General features: G+C 45.6%; 2 protein-coding genes across 4 annotated transcripts in view; both read right to left on the bottom strand.

Moving 5' to 3' along the window:
- Positions 1-18,883, bottom strand: part of LOC143768285 (uncharacterized) — a 371,133-nt gene that overhangs the window by 90,418 nt on the left and 261,832 nt on the right. The window lies entirely within an intron of this gene.
- The window catches only part of LOC143766886 (uncharacterized), a 42,879-nt gene continuing 24,394 nt past the window's right edge, over positions 399-18,883 (bottom strand). Inside the window, exons 7-9 of one of the 3 annotated variants that reach the window (XM_077254888.1) lie at positions 2,954-3,475; positions 1,230-2,872; positions 399-1,146 (exon numbers count right to left, since the gene is read on the bottom strand). In XM_077254888.1, coding sequence (XP_077111003.1) covers positions 1,073-1,146; positions 1,230-2,619 — 1,464 coding nt within the window. In that variant the 5' untranslated portion in view covers positions 2,620-2,872; positions 2,954-3,475 and the 3' untranslated portion in view covers positions 399-1,072. Of the gene's footprint in view, positions 3,476-18,883 lie in introns of those variants that run through there. The other 2 variants (XM_077254886.1, XM_077254885.1) reach the window with 2 other exon arrangements.

Below are 18,883 nucleotides of genomic sequence, written 5' to 3'. Positions count from 1 at the left end.
TGCTCAGTCAGAGCAGGAAGCAGACGGCAAGGGACCTGGACACCGAAAGGCGAGTATGTACTGTTTGGTTTTTTTTACATTTACGCTGGTAACCAGGGTAAACATCGGGTTACTAAGCGCGGCCCTGCGCTTAGTAACCCGATGTTTACCCTGGTTACCAGTGAAGACATCGCTGGATCGGTGTCACACACACCGATTCAGCGATGTCAGCGGGGCCTCAACGACCAAAAAAAGGTCCAGGCCATTCCGACACGACCAGCGATCTCGCAGCAGGGGCCTGATCGCTGGTACGTGTCACACATAGCGAGATCGCTATGGAGGTCGCTGTTGCGTCACAAAACTTGTGACTCAGCAGCGATCTCGCTAGCGATCTCGCTATGTGAGACGGGGCCCTTAGCAAGTGTCCCTCATTCATTATTTACATAAAAGGTAAGAATGAAGATGGGATCAAGTAGCATTACTTGATTTAAACTATTTGCATAATTTTATCCTCTCTGCTTTAAAAGTCAACAAACTGGATCCATAATACAATGCATAATTAGCATATCAGCAAACATCAGTAGTGATTGTCACATACTATCTATTCCTGGCACTGGAGTGGCTTATAAACTTACGAAGTATATAGTTTCAGGTCTGGGATCTGCCAATATGTGGCTGGTTTTCTGACTGTTTCAGATAACATGATACCTGATTTTGGTTTTTTTTTGTCTAGTCTCGCTTCAATATAGGTCAATATTAAATAGTCTCCTGATGAGTCGCCTTTGGTGAGGATGATGAAACCCATAGAAATGAGAGGCTTGGAGAGTGAGTGTGTATACGTCACCTCACCCAATATACTGAACTGTGGGGTACATGTTTTTTCTATTAGTCACCTACTGACTAACCTTCAGGGCGTGAATTATGGGTATAGTTTTACATTTAGAATTAATAAAGTTTAATTTTATCCTTTTGTCAGCAAACATGAGGAATGACAAGAGACAACCCCTTTAAGAAGATTAAGTTTTGGTTAAAACTATTCCAACATTATGAACATAAAAAAGGCTTCTCCCCTATGTGACATCTCTGATGTTTATCAACAGTTGATTTCCAAGTAAAACATTTCCCACATTAAGAAAACGAAAAAGGCTTCTCCCCTGTGTGACTGCTCTGATGTCTTACAAGAAGCTGTTTCCATTTAAAACATTTCCCACATTCTGAGCAGGAAAAAGGCTTCTCCCCTGTGTGACTGCTCTGATGTCTAACAAGATGCCATTTCTGGTTAAAACATTTCCCACATTCTGAACAGGAAAAAGGCTTCTCCCCTGTGTGAGTTATTTGGTGTCTAACAAGACTCTCTTTGAGGGTAAAACATTTCCCACATTCTGAACAGGAAAAAGGCTTCTGTCCTGTGTGAATTCTATGGTGCTTAACCAAATCTGATTTCTGGATAAAACATTTCCCACATTCTGAACAGGAAAAAGGCTTCTGTCCTGTGTGACTGCTCTGATGTCTAACAAGAAGCCATTTCTGGTTAAAACATTTCCCACATTCTGAACAGGAAAAAGGCTTCTCCCCTGTGTGACTGCTCTGATGTATAACAAGAAGCGCTTTCCATTTAAAACATTTCCCACATTCTGAACAGGAAAAAGGCTTCTCCCCTGTGTGAGTTCCCTGGTGGCTAACTAGACTCCATTTCTGGCTAAAACATTTCCCACATTCTGAACAGGAAAAAGGCTTCTCCCCTGTGTGAGTTCTCTGGTGGCTAACTAGACTCCCTTTCTGGCTAAAACATTTCCCACATTCTGAACAGGAAAAAGGCTTCTCCCCTGTGTGACTGCTCTGATGTGTAACAAGATGCCATTTCTGGTTAAAACATTTCCCACATTCTGAACAGGAAAAAGGCTTCTCCCCTGTGTGAGTTATTTGGTGTCTAACAAGATTCTCTTTGTGGGTAAAACATTTCCCACATTCTGAACAGGAAAAAGGCTTCTGTCCTGTGTGAATTCTACGGTGATTAACCAAACCTGATTTCTGGATAAAACATTTCCCACATTCTGAACAGGAAAAAGGCTTCTGTCCTGTGTGACTGCTCTGATGTCTAACAAGAAGCCATTTCTGGTTAAAACATTTCCCACATTCTGAACAGGAAAAAGGCATCTCCCCTGTGTGACTGCTCTGATGTCTAACAAGAAGCCATTTCTGGTTAAAACATTTCCCACATTCTGAACAGGAAAAAGGCTTCTGTCCTGTGTGACTGCTCTGATGTCTAACAAGAAGTGTTTTCTGGTTAAAACATTTCCCACATTCTGAACATGAAAAAGGCATCTCCCCTGTGTGACTGCTCTGATGTCTAACAAGAAGCGCTTTCCATTTAAAACATTTCCCACATTCTGAACAGGAAAAAGGCTTCTCCCCTGTGTGATTTCTCTGGTGGCTAACTAGACTCCCTTTCTGGCTAAAACATTTCCCACATTCTGAACAGGAAAAAGGCTTCTCCCCTGTGTGAGTTCTCTGGTGGCTAACTAGACTCCCTTTATGGTTAAAACATTTCCCACATTCTGAACAGGAAAAAGGCTTCTCCCCTGTGTGATTTCTCTGGTGGCTAACTAGACTCCCTTTCTGGCTAAACATTTCCCACATTCTGAACAGGAAAAAGGCATCTCCCCTGTGTGACTGCTCTGATGTCTAACAAGAAGCCATTTCTGGTTAAAACATTTCCCACATTCTGAACAGGAAAAAGGCTTCTGTCCTGTGTGACTGCTCTGATGTCTAACAAGAAGTGTTTTCTGGTTAAAACATTTCCCACATTCTGGACATGAAAAAGGCTTCTCCCCTGTACGAGTTCTCTGGTGACTAACTAGACTCCCTTTCTGGTTAAAACATTTCCCACATTCTGAACAGGAAAAAGGCTTCTCCCTTGTATGAGTTCTCTGGTGACTAACTAGACTCCCTTTCTGGTTAAAATATTTCCTACAATCTGAACAGGAAAAAGGCTTCTCCCCTGTATGAGTTCTCTGGTGACTAACTAGACTCCCTTTCAGGTTAAAACATTTCCCACATTCTGAACAGGAAAAAGGCTTCTCCCCTGTGTGAGCTCTCTGGTGGATATCAAGAACCGATATCTGATTAAAACATTTCCCACATTCTGAACAGGAAAAAGGTTTCTCCCCTGTGTGAATTCTACAGTGTTTAACCAAATCTGATTTCTTGTTAAAACATTTCCCACATTCTGAACATGAAAATGACTTCTTTGCTTTAGGAGCAGTTTGTTTTTTAATGCCTCTTTGATTTTGACTTTGATTTTCCTTAGTAGTCAGTAATGAATCAGAAGATGGGACCTGTTTCATAGGATCGGATGACAGATCTTTGCTGTAAATGGATGTCGATATATCTGGAGTAACAGCAATCACTTTAGTTGTATCTTGTAGGATCTCAAGATTATCAGATTTAAAAATTGAAGATGTCAGCTGTCCCTCTGATCTCCTGGTACAGTCATCTGCCAAGACAAAAAACATTTTTTTTTAATAAAATATCCTTGAGTTTTACATTTTTAAACATTTCTACTTAAACTGTCCATAAAAATGGCAAGCTATGTAAAAAACTTTAAAGGGAACCTGTCACCCCCAAAATGGAAGGTGAGCCAAGCCCAGTTATCAGGGGCTTATCTACAGCATTCTGTAATGCTGTAGATAAGCTCCCGATGTTACCAGAAAGATGATAAAAAGAGGTTAGATTATACTCACCCAGGGGCGGTCCCGCTGCAGTCCGGTCCGAAGGGCGTCGCTGGTCCGGTCCGGCGCTTCCTATCTTCATTCTATGACATTATGTTCTGGTCTTCACGGTGTGGCTCCGGTGCAGGCATACTTTGTCGGCCCTGTTTAGGGCAGAGCAAAGTACTGCAGTGCGCAGGCGCTGGGCCTCTCTGACCTTTCCCGGTGCCTGCACACTGCAGTACTTTGCTCTGCCCTTAACAGGGCACAGAAAGTATGCCTGCGCCAGAGCCACGGTGTGAAGACCAGAAGCGGACGTCATGGAATGAAGATAGGAGGCGCCGGACCGGACCAGTGAAGCCCACCGCAGCGGGACCGCCACTGGGTGAGTATAATCTAACCCATTTTTATTATCTTTCAGGTAACATCGGGGGCTTATCTACAGCATTACAGAATGCTGTAGATAAGCTCCTGATGACAGTGGACTTTTTGAATGAAAAATTAGCTCCAATCGTTAGCGGACACCATGTCGTGTTTGGAGAGCCCGTGTGCCTAAACATTGGAGCTCCCCCACATGTGACCCCATTTTGGAAACTAGACCTCCCATGGAACTAATCTAGATGTGCGGTGACCAATTTAAACCCCCAAGTGCTTCATAGAAGTTTATAACGCAGAGCCTTGAAAATAAAAAATCATTTTTCTTTCCTCAAAAATTATTTTTTAGCCTGCAATTTTTTATTTTCACAAGAGTAATCGGAGAAATTGGACCCTAAATGTTGTTGTCCAGTTTTTCCTGAGTACACTGATACCCCATATGTGGGGGTAAACCACTGTTTGGGTGCACGTCAGGGCTCGGAAGGGAAGTAGTGACGTTTTGAAATGCAGACATTGATGGAATGGTCTGAGGGCGTCACGTTGCATTTGCAGAGCCCCTGATGTGCCTAAACAGTAGAAACCCCCCACAAGTGACCACATTTTGGAAACTAGACCCCCATGGAACTTATGTAGATGTGTGTTGAGCACTTTCAACCCCCAAGTGCTTCACAGAAGTTTATAACGCAGAGCCGTGAAAATAAAAAATTATTGTTCTTTCCTCAAAAATTATGTTTTAGCAAGCAATTTTTTATTTTCGCAAGGGTAACAGGAGAAATTTGACCCCAATATTTGTTGCCCAGTTTGTCCTGAGTACGCTGGTACCCCGTATGTGGGGGTAAACCACTGTTTGGGCGCACGTCGGGGCTCAGAAGGGAGGGAGCACCATTTGACTTTTTGAACGCAAGATTGGCTGGAATCAATGGTGGCGCCATGTTGCGTTTGGAGACCCCTGATGTGCCTAAACAGTGGAAACCCCTCAATTCTAACTTCAACACTAACCCTAACACACCCCTAACCCTAATCCCAACTGTAGCCATAACCCTAATCACAACCCTAACCCCAACACAACCCTAACCACAACCCTAACCCCAAGACACCCGTAACCCTAATCCCAACCCTAACCCTAATCCTAACCCTAATCCCAACCTTAACCCTAATCCCAACCCTAACCACAACTGTAACCCCAACACACCCCTAACCCTATCCGTAACCCTAACCACAAGCCTAATTTTAACCCTATTTCCAACCCTAGCCCTAATTCCAACCATAACTCTAATTCCAACCCTAACCCTAAGGCTATGTGCCCACGTTGCGGATTCGTGTGAGATTTTTCCACACGATTTTTGAAAAATCCGCGGGTAAAAGGCACTGCGTTTTACCAGCGGATTTCCAGTGTTTTTTTTGTGCGGATTTCACCTGCGGATTCCTATTGAGGAACAGATGTAAAACGCTGCAGAATCCGCACAAAATTGACATGCTGTGGAAAATACAATGCAGCGTTTCCGCACGGTATTTTCCACACCATGGGCACAGCGGATTCGGTTTTCCATAGGTTTACATGGTACTGTAAACCTGATGGAAAACTGCTACGAATTCGCAGCGGCCAATCCGCTGCGGATCCGTGGCCAAATCCGCACCGTGTGCACATGCCCTAAACCTAACCCTAAATCTAACTCTACCTATAACCCTAGTTCTAACCCTAGTGGAAAAAGAAAAAAAAAAAAATTATTTTTTTTTATTATTGTCCCTACCTATGGGGGTGATAAAGGGGGGGCTCATTTACTATTTTTTTATTTTGATCACTGTGATAGGTTATATTACAGTGATCAAAATATACCTGGAATGAATCTGCCAGCCAGCAGATTCGGCGGGCGCACTGCGTATGCGCCCGCCATTTTGGAAGATGGTGGCGCCCATGGAGAAGACGGACGGACACTGGGAGGCCCGGGTAAGTATGAGGGGAGGGAGATCTGAGCATCGGGGGTGGATCGGAGGACAGGGGGGTGGCTTCAGAGCACAGGGGGAGCGGGCAGGAGGACGGGGGAGCAGACAGGACGACGGAGGGGAGCGGAGCACCGGACGGAGGACCGGGGAGGAGATCGGTGGCGGTGGGGGGGGTACATCAGTGTTTCCAGCCATGGCCGATGATATTGCAGCATCGGCCATGGCTGGATTGTAATATTTCACCAGTTTTTTAGGTGAAATATTACAAATCGCTCTGATTGGCTGTTGAAAGTGAAACTGCCAATCAGAGCGATCGTAGCCACGGGGGGGGGTGGGGGGTGAAGCCACCCCCCCTGGGCTAAAGTACCACTCCCCCTGTCCCTGCAGATCGGGTGAAATTGGAGTTAACCCTTTCACCCGATCTGCAGGGATGCGATCTTTCCATGACGCCACATAGGAGTCACAGGTCGGATTGGCACCGACTTTCATGACGCCTACGTGGCGTCAAAGGTCGGGAAGGGGTTAACCATGCTTCCACAGAATTTAAAAAAAAAACCTCATGAAATAGGCCTGGACAGAAATGATGGTACCCTTAACTTAGCTGCTTCGTGACCACCAACGATAGATAAACATCGGCGCTAGCTATAACGATGGGATTCCGGCAGTGACCCCCGACCTTATCGAGACCCGATTGGTTCAGGTCCTGATGACATCAGCATCACACGAGCCAATGAGACAAATCACTATGAAAGTGTGTTGTAGCAATGAACTTTCCTGGGAGATCTGCCTCATAAAAACGCTGTTTCTCTTTAGATGTCAGTGAGAGATTAGAGGAGAAATAGTGTTACAAGTGCTGCTGGCAACAGCTGTGCCAGTCAGCCATCTTGTTAAAAAGTAAAAAAAAAACAGATAAGGCAGGTTAGGGTTAGTGCTATAGTTAGGGTTAGTGTTGGGGCTAAAGTTAGGCCTCTTTCACACTTCCGTCGGTACAGGGCCGTCGCTAAGCGTCCGCCCGACGACGTGCAAATTCGCCACAACGTGGGCAGCGGACACAGTGTTTCAATGCGTCCTCTGCCCACTGTAAAGTCCCGGGGAGGACGGGGCGGAGTTCCGGCCGCACATGCGCGGTCGGAAATGCAGGACCCGATGTGCGAAAAAACGTTCCCTTTAACTTTTTTTGCAACGAAGGTCCGCCATATACCGACGCATCCAGTGCACGACGTATGGAACGTGTGTCCATAGGTCGTGGTGCGTCAGTAATACAAGTCTATGTGCAAAAACGCATCCGGCGGGCAACTTTGCAGGATGCGTTTTTTTCCCAGAACGACGCATAGCAACGTTCACATTCCGACGGAAATGTGAAAGAGGCCTTAGGGTTAGGCTAAAGTTAGGGTTACCGTTTGGGTATGTGCACACGTTGCAGATTTGCCTGCAGATTTTTCTGCACTGAATCTGCATCTCTTGGCAGAAAACGCAGGTGCGTTTTTGATGCGTTTTTAATTCGTTTTTGAAAGCTAAATAAAGATGTATTATTGAACAAAAACAAAAAGATTTGTTATGTCATTTCTTGTCCAATCTCCTCTTTTACATTTGTCCAACCCACACTCCATTATACACACAGATAGATAGGTAGATAGCTAGATGATAGATAATAGACATAAATATAGATAGATAAATAATAGATAGAAGGAATGAGATGGATAGATAGATCTATACATAGATAACAAGCAAGTATATTCTTCCTACAGGTATGTTGATCCACCCAGCTCTCCTGCTCCTGCTCTGTCTGTCTATGAAGTGCATATACTATATCTAAAAGTGTGGATTACATTAGAATTAAAACCTGAATTGAACCTGAAGGGAACTGAAGGTAACTGGCCTGTCACTGCAAACAATGTTTCTGTTTGTTGTCACTTTTACCCCTATAATCTTTCACTTTCTGCTAACTCCTCCAATCCCCACACCAAGTAAGGAACTGTTCATCTCCTCTTCAATCCTCCGCATCCATCTCACCTCCTCCTCAGAACTGTTCCTTAACATACAATCCTCTGTCTCAAAGCACAGGCAGCCCCCTCACGCCCTGTCCTGCTCCCACCTGCTAACACTATCTCTGCTCCTTCTCACTGCTGGTGATATCTCTCCAAATCCTGGTCCTCCTCACCACATCCCCACAATCATTTCTACCTCCCACCCACGCTCCATCACAAACTTCCGTAACCTCTCTAACCTTATACCCATTCAACCAGTCTACGCTTCCCCAGTCCCACTAACAGGAGCTCTGTGGAACGCTCGCTCTGTCTGTAACAAGCTTTCCTACATCCATGATCTTTTTGTTACTACCAAACTTTCCTTCCTCGCCATCACCGAAACCTGGCTCACCCCTTCTGACAGCCTCTCCTGCTGCACTCTCTTACGGTGGCTTCCACCTTTCTCACACACCCCGCCCCAGCAGCAAGCATGGCGGAGGAGTTGGTTTTCTCCTGTCAGATATCTGCTCCTTCACCCCAATGCCACCCTCTGTTACCCTCCCTTCCTTTGAGGTGCACTCTGTGCGCATCTACTCCCCCTCCAACTGGCTGTCATTTACCGCCCCCAAGGCCAGCCACCATCTTCTTTGACCACTTAATCACCTGGCTACTTCATTTCCTTTCCACGGACATCCCCACTATCATCATGGGCGACTTCAACATCCCCATTGACACTTCCCTCTCAGCTGCCACTAAATGTCTATTTCTCACTTCCTCCTTCGGCCTCACTCAATGGTCTTCTGCTGCCACCCACAAAGGAGGTCACACACTGGACCTCATCTTCCCCCGCCTCTACTCCCTATCTAACCTCTCTAACTCACCTCTTCCTCTTTCTGACCACAACCTTTTCACATTCTCTTCCCTCTCCACTCCATGTCTACAATCCCCACCCCACAAACTTTCACACCCTCGCAGAAATCTTAAACACCTTGACCTACACTCGTTCTCTGAATCCCTCCTCCCTCTCACAGACATAAGTTCCATACACAATGCGGATGACGCTGCCACTCTATATAACACCACAATAGCTATAGCTTTGGAATCTGCTGCCCCACTTACACATACCAAAGCTCGCAAAATCGACAGACAGCCCTGGCACACCAGCATGACCAAAGAACTGAGGCGAGCTTCCAGGGCTGCTGAGCGGAGATGGAAAAGATCCCGCTCCAACAAGCACTTCATCGCATTCAAACAGTCCCTCACTACTTTCAAGACCACACTCGCCACAGCTAAACAAACCTACTTCTCATCTCTCATATCCTCCCTGTCTCACAACCCTAAACAGTTATTCAACACCTTCAATTCTCTCTTCCGTCCCCCAACACATCCTCCCTCCCCACTCCTCTCAGCTGAAGACTTTGCCTCATTTTTCAAGCAGAAGATTGATAACATCAGAGACAGTTTTGGTCAACAACCAGGGACCGCGCCGAGAGCAGGTGAGTATTTCATATTCAACTTCACTCGTTCCACCGCCGCTCGGTCTTCTGGCTGTGACTGTTCAGGTCAGAGGGCACGTGTTATGGTCTGGTGATTAAGGAGCAACGTGGAACGAGCTCTGGAGGAGGTGGTACCTGTACTGACCGCAGTTCCTGAACCTAACACAACACTAGAATTAGCCGTGGGATGTTCCTATTGCTCCCTAGACACCTCATCACAGCCGGAGATCTAACTACCCCTAAAGAGGAAACAGGAATGCTATCTTGCCTCAGAGAAAATCCCCAAAGGAAAGGCAGCCCCCCACAAATATTGGCTGTGAGTGGAGAGGGAAATTACATACACAGAATGAAAACAGAATTTAGCAAAGGAGGCCACTTCTAACTAGATAGAACAGGATAGAATACTGTGCGGTCAGTATAAAAACTAGAAAAATCCACCACAGAGTTTACAAAATCTCCACACCTGACTAACGGTGTGGAGGGCAAATCTGCTTCCCCAGAGCTTCCAGCTTAACTGAATACATACATACTGACAAGCTGGACAGGAAAAACATAGGCTGAGCAAAACGATTAAGTCCACAACAAGTGGACAACAAAAGAACAAGCAAGGACTTATCTTTGCTGAACTGGACAGAATATCAGGGAAATCCGAGGAGAGATGTGACTCCAACCTGGGAACATTGACAACTGGCCCAGACTGAAGGGCAGAGCCAGGCTAAATAGCCGAGCAGCAAAAACAATCAGTGGAAGCAGCTGCTACTGAGAAATCCAAGGAGCAGCCGTTCCACTTAAAACCACGGGGGGAGCCCAAGAGCAGAACTCACAAAAGTGCGATTTACAACCACCGGGGGGAGCCCAAGAACAGAATTCACAACAGGCACGATGACGTATTAGTGTGCCTGAACAGTCACTGCATAGAGACGGGACGCTGTGGAGCAGCAGGCAGCGACGAGAGGTGAGTATGTCATTTTTTTTTATTGCAGCAGCATTATATGTCGCACATTATTATATGGAGCATCTATGGGGCTATAATGAACTGTATGGAGCATTATATGGGGCACATTATTATATGGAGCATCTATGGGGCCATAATGAACTGTATGGAGCATTATATGGGACACATTGTTATATGGAGCATCTATGGGGCCTGTTATCATCCGGTGACCTAGGAGCGGCATGGAACTTTCTCAGGAGAAGTGGAATCTGTACTGACCGCAAACCCTGAACTTAACACCGCAACTAGAAGTAGCCGTGGAGTGCACCTAACAAACCTAGACACCTCAACACAGCCTCAACTACATACCCCTATTGATGGAAATGGGAAAACTAACTTGCCTCAGAGCAGACCCCCAAAGGATAGGTAGCCCCCCACAAATATTGACTGTGAATAGGAGAGAAAAGACATACACAGGCAGAATACAGATTTCAGCAAATGAGGCCACTCTAACTAGACAGGGAAAGATAGGACAGAATGATAAACGGTCAGTATTAAAACACTTCAAAAAATACCCACAGCAGAAAATACAAAAGGGTTCCACAGACTAACTAAAGTCATGGAATGTATATCTGCAACTCCTGAAAATCCAACAAGACTGTGAAAACACTGACACAATCAAAGCTGGACAAAAACACAATGAATAGTACTGAATCATAAAGCACACAACATGTGTGCAAGAAAAAGAAACCAAACACTTATCTTGCAGATTTGGCAGTAAGACAGAAGGAACCAGGCATGGACAAGACCTCCAAAAACAATGGACAACTGGCATGGGCTAATGAGTCATGCAAAGCTAAATACTCCAGTCAGCGCTACAATCAGTAGATTCACCTGACCAGGGCTGAAAGCCAGGAACCACTGCATTACCATCTACAACCACTGGAGGGAGCCAAAAAGCAGAATTCACAACAGGGGCCATAATGAACTGTATGGAGCATTATATGAGGCACATTGTTATATGGAGCATCTATGGGGCGATAATGATCTGTATGGAGCATTATATGGGGCACATTGTTATATGGAGCATCTATGGGGCTATATTGAACTGTATGGAGCATTATATGTGGCACATTGTTATATGGAGCATCTATGGGGCCAAAATGAACTGCATGGAGCATTATATGTGGCACATTTTGTTATACGGAGCATCTATGGGGCCATAATGAACTGTATGGAGCATTATGTGGGGCAAATTGTTATATGGAGCATCTATGGGGACAAAATGATCTGTATGGAGCATTATATGAGGCACATTGTTATATGGAGCATCTATGGGGCCAAAATGAACTGTATGGAGCATTATATGTGGCACATTTTGTTATACGGAGCATCTATGGGGCCATAATGAACTGTATGGAGCATTATGTGGGGCACATTGTTATATGGAGCATCTATGGGGACAAAATGATCTGTATGGAGCATTATATGAGGCACATTGTTATATAGAGCATCTATGGGGCCATAATGAACTGTATAGAGCATTATATGTGGCACATTGTTATATAGAGCATCTATGGGGCCATAATGAACTGTATGGAGCATTATAAGAGGCACATTGTTATATGGAGCATCTATGGGGCCATAATGAACTGTATAGAGCATATGTGGCACATTATTATATGGAGCATCTATGGGACCATAATGAACTGTATCTATCATTATATGGGGCATATTGTAATATGGTGTATCAATGGGACCATAATGAACTGCATGGAGCATTATATGGGGCATCTATGGGGCCATAATGAACTGTATGGAGCATTATATGGGGCATATTGTTATATGGAGCATCTATGGGGCCATAATGAAGTGTATAGAGCATATGTGGCACATTATTATATGGAGCATCTATGAGGCCATAATGAACTGTATGGAGCATTATATGGGGCACATTGTTATATGGAGCATCTATGGGGCGATAATGAACTATATTATTATTATTATTATTATTATTTATTGTTATAGCGCCATTTATTCCATGGCGCTTTACAAGTGAGGAAGGGTATACATAATAAAAACAAGTACAATAATCTTGAACAATACAAGTCATAACTGGTACAGTAGGAGAGAGGACCCTGCCAGCGAAGGCTCACAATCTACAAGGGATGGGTGAGGATACAGTAGGTGAGGGTAGAGCTGGTCATGCAGCGGTTTGGTCGATCGGTGGTTACTGCAGGTTGTAGGCTTGTCGGAAGAGGTGGGTCTTCAGATTCTTTTTGAAGGTTTCGATGGTGGGTGAGAGTCTGATGTGTTGTGGTAGAGGGTTCCAGAGTAGGGGTGATACGCGAGAGAAATCTTGTATACGATTGTGGGAAGAGGAGATAAGAGGGGAGTAGAGAAGGAGATCTTGTGAGGATCGGAGGTTGCGTGTAGGAAAGTACCGGGAGATGAGGTCACAGATGTAAGGAGGAGACAGGTTGTGGATGGCTTTGTACGTCATGGTTAGGGTTTTGTACTGGAGTCTCTGGGCAATGGGGAGCCAGTGAAGGGATTGACAGAGGGGAGAGGCCGGAGAATAGCGGGGGGACAGGTGGATTAGTCGGTCAGCAGAGTTTAGAATAGATTGGAGGGGTGCGAGAGTGTTTGAGGGGAGGCCACAGAGCAGGAGGTTGCAGTAGTCAAGGCGAGAGATGATGAGGGCATGGACTAGAGTTTTTGCAGATTCTTGGTTGAGGAATGAACGGATTCGTGCAATATTTTTGAGTTGAAGTCGGCAGGAAGTGGAAAGGGCTTGGATATGTGGTTTGAAGGAGAGATCAGCGTCAAGGATAACCCCGAGGCAGCGAGCTTGTGGGACTGGGGAGAGTGGGCAGCCATTTACTGTAATGGATAGGTTCATTGGGGGGGTCACGTGAGATGGGGGAAAGATGATGAATTCTGTTTTGTCCATGTTAAGTTTCAGAAATTTAGCGGAGAAGAAGGATGAAATAGTGGACAGACATTGAGGGATTCTGGTTAGTAGGGATGCGATATCTGGTCCAGAGATGTAGATCTGTGTGTCATCAGCATAGAGGTGATACTGAAAGCCATGAGATTCTATGAGCTGTCCCAGGCCAAAGGTGTAAATGGAGAAGAGCAGGGGCCCAAGGACTGAACCTTGTGGGACTCCGACAGGGAGGGGGCGAGGTGAGGAGGTGGTGTGTGAGTGGGAGACGCTGAATGTCCGGTCTGTTAGGTATGATGAGATCCAGGATAGGGCCAAGTCTGTGATGCCAAGGGATGAGAGGGTCTGTAATAATAGGGAATGGTCCACTGTGTCAAAGGCAGCCGACAGGTCGAGGAGGAGGAGAACAGAGTAGTGTCGCTTGCTCTTGGCGGTTAAGAGGTCATTGGTGACCTTAGTTAGCGCAGTTTCAGTGGAATGGTGTGACCGGAAGCCAGATTGTAAGCGGTCAAAGAGGGAGCAAGAAGAGAGATGGGAGGACAGTTCAAGGTAGACGTGTTGTTCCAGTAGTTTTGAGGCATAGGGGAGAAGTGATATAGGGCGATAGCTAGATACAGAGGATGGGTCAAGAGAGGGCTTTTTGAGGATAGGTGTGATGGAGGCATGTTTAAAGCTTGAGGGGAAAACACCAGTTGTTAGTGATAGGTTGAAGAGATGGGTTAGGGTTGGGATGAAGATTGTGGTGAGGTTTGGGATGAGGTGGGATGGGAGTGGGTCAAGTGCACAGGTGGTGAGATGCAATCTTGAGAGTAGAGTGGCGAGTTGATCTTCTGTAATGGTGGAGTAGTTGGTTTTGGAGGTGGAGGGTAGGGAAGTTGGGAGGAAGGGCTCTGGGGCTTGTTGACCAAAACTGTCTCTGATGTTATCAATCTTCTGCTTGAAGAATGAGGCAAAGTCTTCAGCAGAGATAAGTGAGGAGGGAGGAGGTGCTGGGGGACGGAGGAGAGAATTGAAGGTGTTGAATAACTGTTTAGGGTTGTGAGACAGGGAGGATATGAGAGATGAGAAGTAGGTTTGTTTAGCTGTGGCGAGTGCGGTCTTGAAAGTAGTGAGGGACTGTTTGAATGCGATTAAGTGGTCGTTGGAGTGGGATCTTTTCCATCTGCGCTCAGCAGCCCTGGAAGCTCGCCTCAGTTCTTTGGTCTGGCTGGTGTGCCAGGGCTGTCTGTTGATTTTGCGAGCTTTGGTATGTGTAAGTGGGGCAGCAGATTCCAAAGCTACAGCTATTGTGGTGTTATATAGAGCGGCAGCGTCATCCGCATTGTGTATGGAACTTATGTCTGTGAGAGGGAGGAGGGATTCAGAGAATGAATGTAGGTCAAGATGTTTAAGATTTCTGCGAGGGTGTGAAAGTTTGTGGGGTGGGGACTCTAGACATGGAGTGGAGAGAGATGAGAATGTGAGAAGGTTGTGGTCAGAGAGAGGAAGAGGTGAGTTAGAGAGGTTAGATAGGGAGCAGAGGCGGGTGAAGATGAGGTCCAGTGTGTGACCATCTTTGTGAGTGGCTGCAGAAGACCATTGAGTGAGGCCGAAGGAGGAAGAGAGAGATAGAAGTTTAGTGGCAGCTGAGAGGGAAGTGTCAATGGGGATGTTGAAATCGCCCATGATGATAGTGGGGATGTCTGCAGAAAGGAAATGAAGTAGCCAGGTGGTGAAGTGGTCAAAGAAGATGGTGGCTGGCCCTGGGGGGCGGTAAATGACAGCAATGTTGGAGGTTGGAGGGGGAGTAGATGCGCACAGAGTGCACCTCAAAGGAAGGGAGGGTAACAGAGGGTGGCAGTGGGATTGGGGTGAAGAAGCAGTTATCTGACAGGTAGAAAACCAACTCTTCCACCATGCTTGCTGCTGGGGCGGGGTGTGTGAGAAAGGTGGAAGCCACCGTAAGAGAGTGCAGCAGGAGAGGCTGTGTCAGAAGGGGTGAGCCAGGTTTCGGTGATGGCAAGGAAGGAAAGTTTGGTAGTAACAAAAAGATCATGGATGTAGGAAAGCTTGTTACAGACAGAGAGAGCGTTCCACAGAGCTCCTGTTAGTGGGACTGGCGAAGTGGGGGCTGGGCGAATGGGTATAAGGTTAGAGAGGTTACGGAAGTTTGTGATGGAGCGTGGATGGGAGGTAGAAATGACTGTGGGAATGTGGTGAGGAGGACCAGGATTTGGAGAGATATCACCAGCAGTGAGAAGGAGCAGAGATAGTGTTAGCAGGTGGGAGCAGAAGAGAGCGTGAGGGGGCTTGCCTGTGCTTTGAGACAGAGGATTGTATGTTAAGGAACAGTTCTGAGGAGGAGGTGAGATGGATGGGGAGGATTGAAGAGGAGATGAACAGTTCCTTACTTGGTGTAGGGATTGGAGGAGGTAGCAGAAAGTGAAAGATTATAGGGGTAAAAGTGACAACAAACAGAAACATTGTTTACAGTGACTGGCCAGTTACCTTCAGTTCCCTTCAGGTTCAATTCAGGTTTTAATTCTAATGTAATCCACACTTTCAGAACACACTTCTAGAAATCACACTGCAGACTGAAGTCTAGCAGACTTGTGCTATGCAATATATGGAAAAGTAAGTGCGTTCAGGTGTGGAGCAGAGAGGAGTGGTCTCTGCTCATCTTGGTCAGAGAATTAAGGGTGGACCAGATGCATACAATCAAGTCTAAGTAAACAAGGTCATAAATAACACAGGGCAAGCTATATGGACCATTATATGGGGCACATTGTTATAAGGAGCATCTATGGGGCGATAATGAACTGTATGGACCATTATATGGGCACATTGTTATATGGAGCATCTATGGGGCGATAATGAACTGTATGGACCATTATATGGGCACATTGTTATATGGAGCATCTATGGGGCCATAATGAACGGTATGGAGCATTATATGGGGCACATTGTTATATGGAGTATCTATGGGGCCATAATGAACTGTATGGAGCATTATATGAAGCACATTGTTATATGGCGCATCTATGGGGCCATAATGAACTGTATAGAGCATTATATGTGGCACATTGTTATATAGAGCATCTATGGGGCCATAATGAACTGTATGGAGAATTATATGGGGAACATTGTTATATGGAGCATCTATGGGGCCATAATGAACTGTACGGAGCACTATATGAGGCACATTGTTATATAGAGCATCTATGGGACCATAATGAACTGTATGGAGCATTATATGTGGCACATTGTTATATGGAGCATCTATGGGACCATAATGAACTGCATGGAGCATTATATGGGGCATCTATGGGGCCATAATGAATTATGGATCATTATATGTGGCACATTGTTATATGGAGCATCTATGGGGCCATAATGAACTGTATGGAGCATTACATGGGGCACATTGTTATATGGAGCATCTTTGGGGCCATAATGAACTGTATGGAGCATTATATGACTATGGGGCCATAATGAACTGTATGGAGCATTATATATGGCACATTGTTATATGGAGCATCTATGGGGCCATAATGAACTATGGAGCATTATATGTGGCACATTATTACATGGAGCATCTATGGGGCCATAATGAACTATGGAGCATTATATGGGGCACATTATTATATGGAGCATCTATGGGGCCATAATGAACTGTATCGAGCATTATATGAGGCACATTATTATATGGAGCATCTATGGGGTCATAATGAACTGGATGGAGCATTATATGTGGCACATTGTTATATGGAGCATCTATGGGGCCATAATGAACTGTATGGAGCATTATAGGACTACGGGGCCTGTTATGATTCGGTGGCTTTGGAGCCGCATGAAACTTTCTCTGGAGTAGGTGGAAACTGTACTGACCACAAACCTTGAACTATCACCGCAACTAGAAGTAGCAGTGGGGTGTACCTAACAAACCCTAGACACCTCGACACAGCCGGAGGACTAAATATCCCTATAGATAGAAAAAGGAATACTATCTTGCCTCAGAGCAGAATCCCCACAGGATAGGCAGCCCCCCACAAATATTGACTGTGAGTAGGAGAAGAGAGACACACGCAGGCAGAAAACAGAATCCAGCAAATGAGGCCACTCTAGCTAAATAGGGAAAGACAGGACAGAATACTAAGCGGTCAGTATTAAAACCCTTTCAAAAATATCCACAGCAGATAATAATACAAAAAGTTCCACAGTCTAACTAAAGACATGGAAAGTATATCTGCAACTCCTGAGAATCCAACAAGACTGAGAAAATACTGACACAATCTAAGCTGGACTAAAACCATGAATAGCACTGAATCATTAAGCACACAGCATGTGTGGCAAGAAAACAAAACCAGACACTTATCTTTGCTGATTTGGTAGCAAGGCAAAAGGAACCAAGCAAGGACCAACACCTCCAAAAACCATGGACAACTGGCAAAGACTAATGAATCCTGCAAGCCTAAATACCCCAGTCAGAACTGCAATTAGCAGATACACCTGACCAGGGCTGCAACCCAGGGACAACTGCATTACCACCTACAACCACCGGAGGGAGCCCAAAAGCAGAATTCACAACAGTACCCCCCCTTGAGGAGGGGTCACCGAACCCTCACCAGAGCCCCCAGGCCGATAAGGACGAGCCAGATGAAAAGCATGAACCAAATCAGCAGCATGGACATCAGAGGCAAAAACCCAAGAATTATCCTCTTGGCCATAAACCTTCCATTTGACAAGATACTGAAGCCTCCGCCTCGAAAAACGAGAATCCAAAATCTTCTCAACCACATACTCCAACTCCCCATCAACCAACACAGGGGCCGGAGGATCAACAGAGGGAACAACGGGTACCACATATTTCCGCAATAAAGATCTATGGAAGACATTATGGATAGCAAAAGAGGCAGGAAGAGCCAATCGAAAAGACCCCGGATTAATAATCCCAGAAATCCTATAAGGACCAATAAACCGAGGCTTAAACTTAGGAGAAGAAACCTTCATAGGGACATGACGGGAAGACAACCAGACCAGATCTCCAACCCGAAGCCGAGAACCAACACATCGACGACGGTTAGCAAAATGTTGAGCCTCCTCCTGAGACAACACCAAAGTGTCTACCACATGATCCCAAATCTGCTGCAACCTGTCAACCACAGAATCCACACCAGGACAGTCAGAAGGCTCAACCTGCCCAGAAGAAAAACGAGGATGAAAACCAAAATTACAAAAAAAAGGCGAAACCAAAGTAGCCGAACTAGCCCGATTATTAAGGGCAAACTCGGCCAATGGCAAAAAGGCCACCCAATCATCCTAATCAGCAGACACAAAGCATCTCAAATAAGTCTCCAAGGTCTGATTAGTTCGCTCAGTTTGGCCATTTGTCTGAGGATGAAATGCAGAGGAAAAAGATAAATCAATGCTCAGCCTAGCACAAAAGGCCCGCCAAAACCTAGAAACAAACTGGGAACCTCTGTCAGACACAATATTCTCCGGAATACCATGCAAACGAACCACATGCTGAAAAAACAATGAAACCAAATCTG

The sequence above is a fragment of the Ranitomeya variabilis genome, chromosome 4, assembly GCF_051348905.1.
Source record: "Ranitomeya variabilis isolate aRanVar5 chromosome 4, aRanVar5.hap1, whole genome shotgun sequence".
Lineage (NCBI taxonomy): Eukaryota > Metazoa > Chordata > Amphibia > Anura > Dendrobatidae > Ranitomeya > Ranitomeya variabilis.
This window is presented reverse-complemented; position numbering and strand designations above follow the sequence as displayed.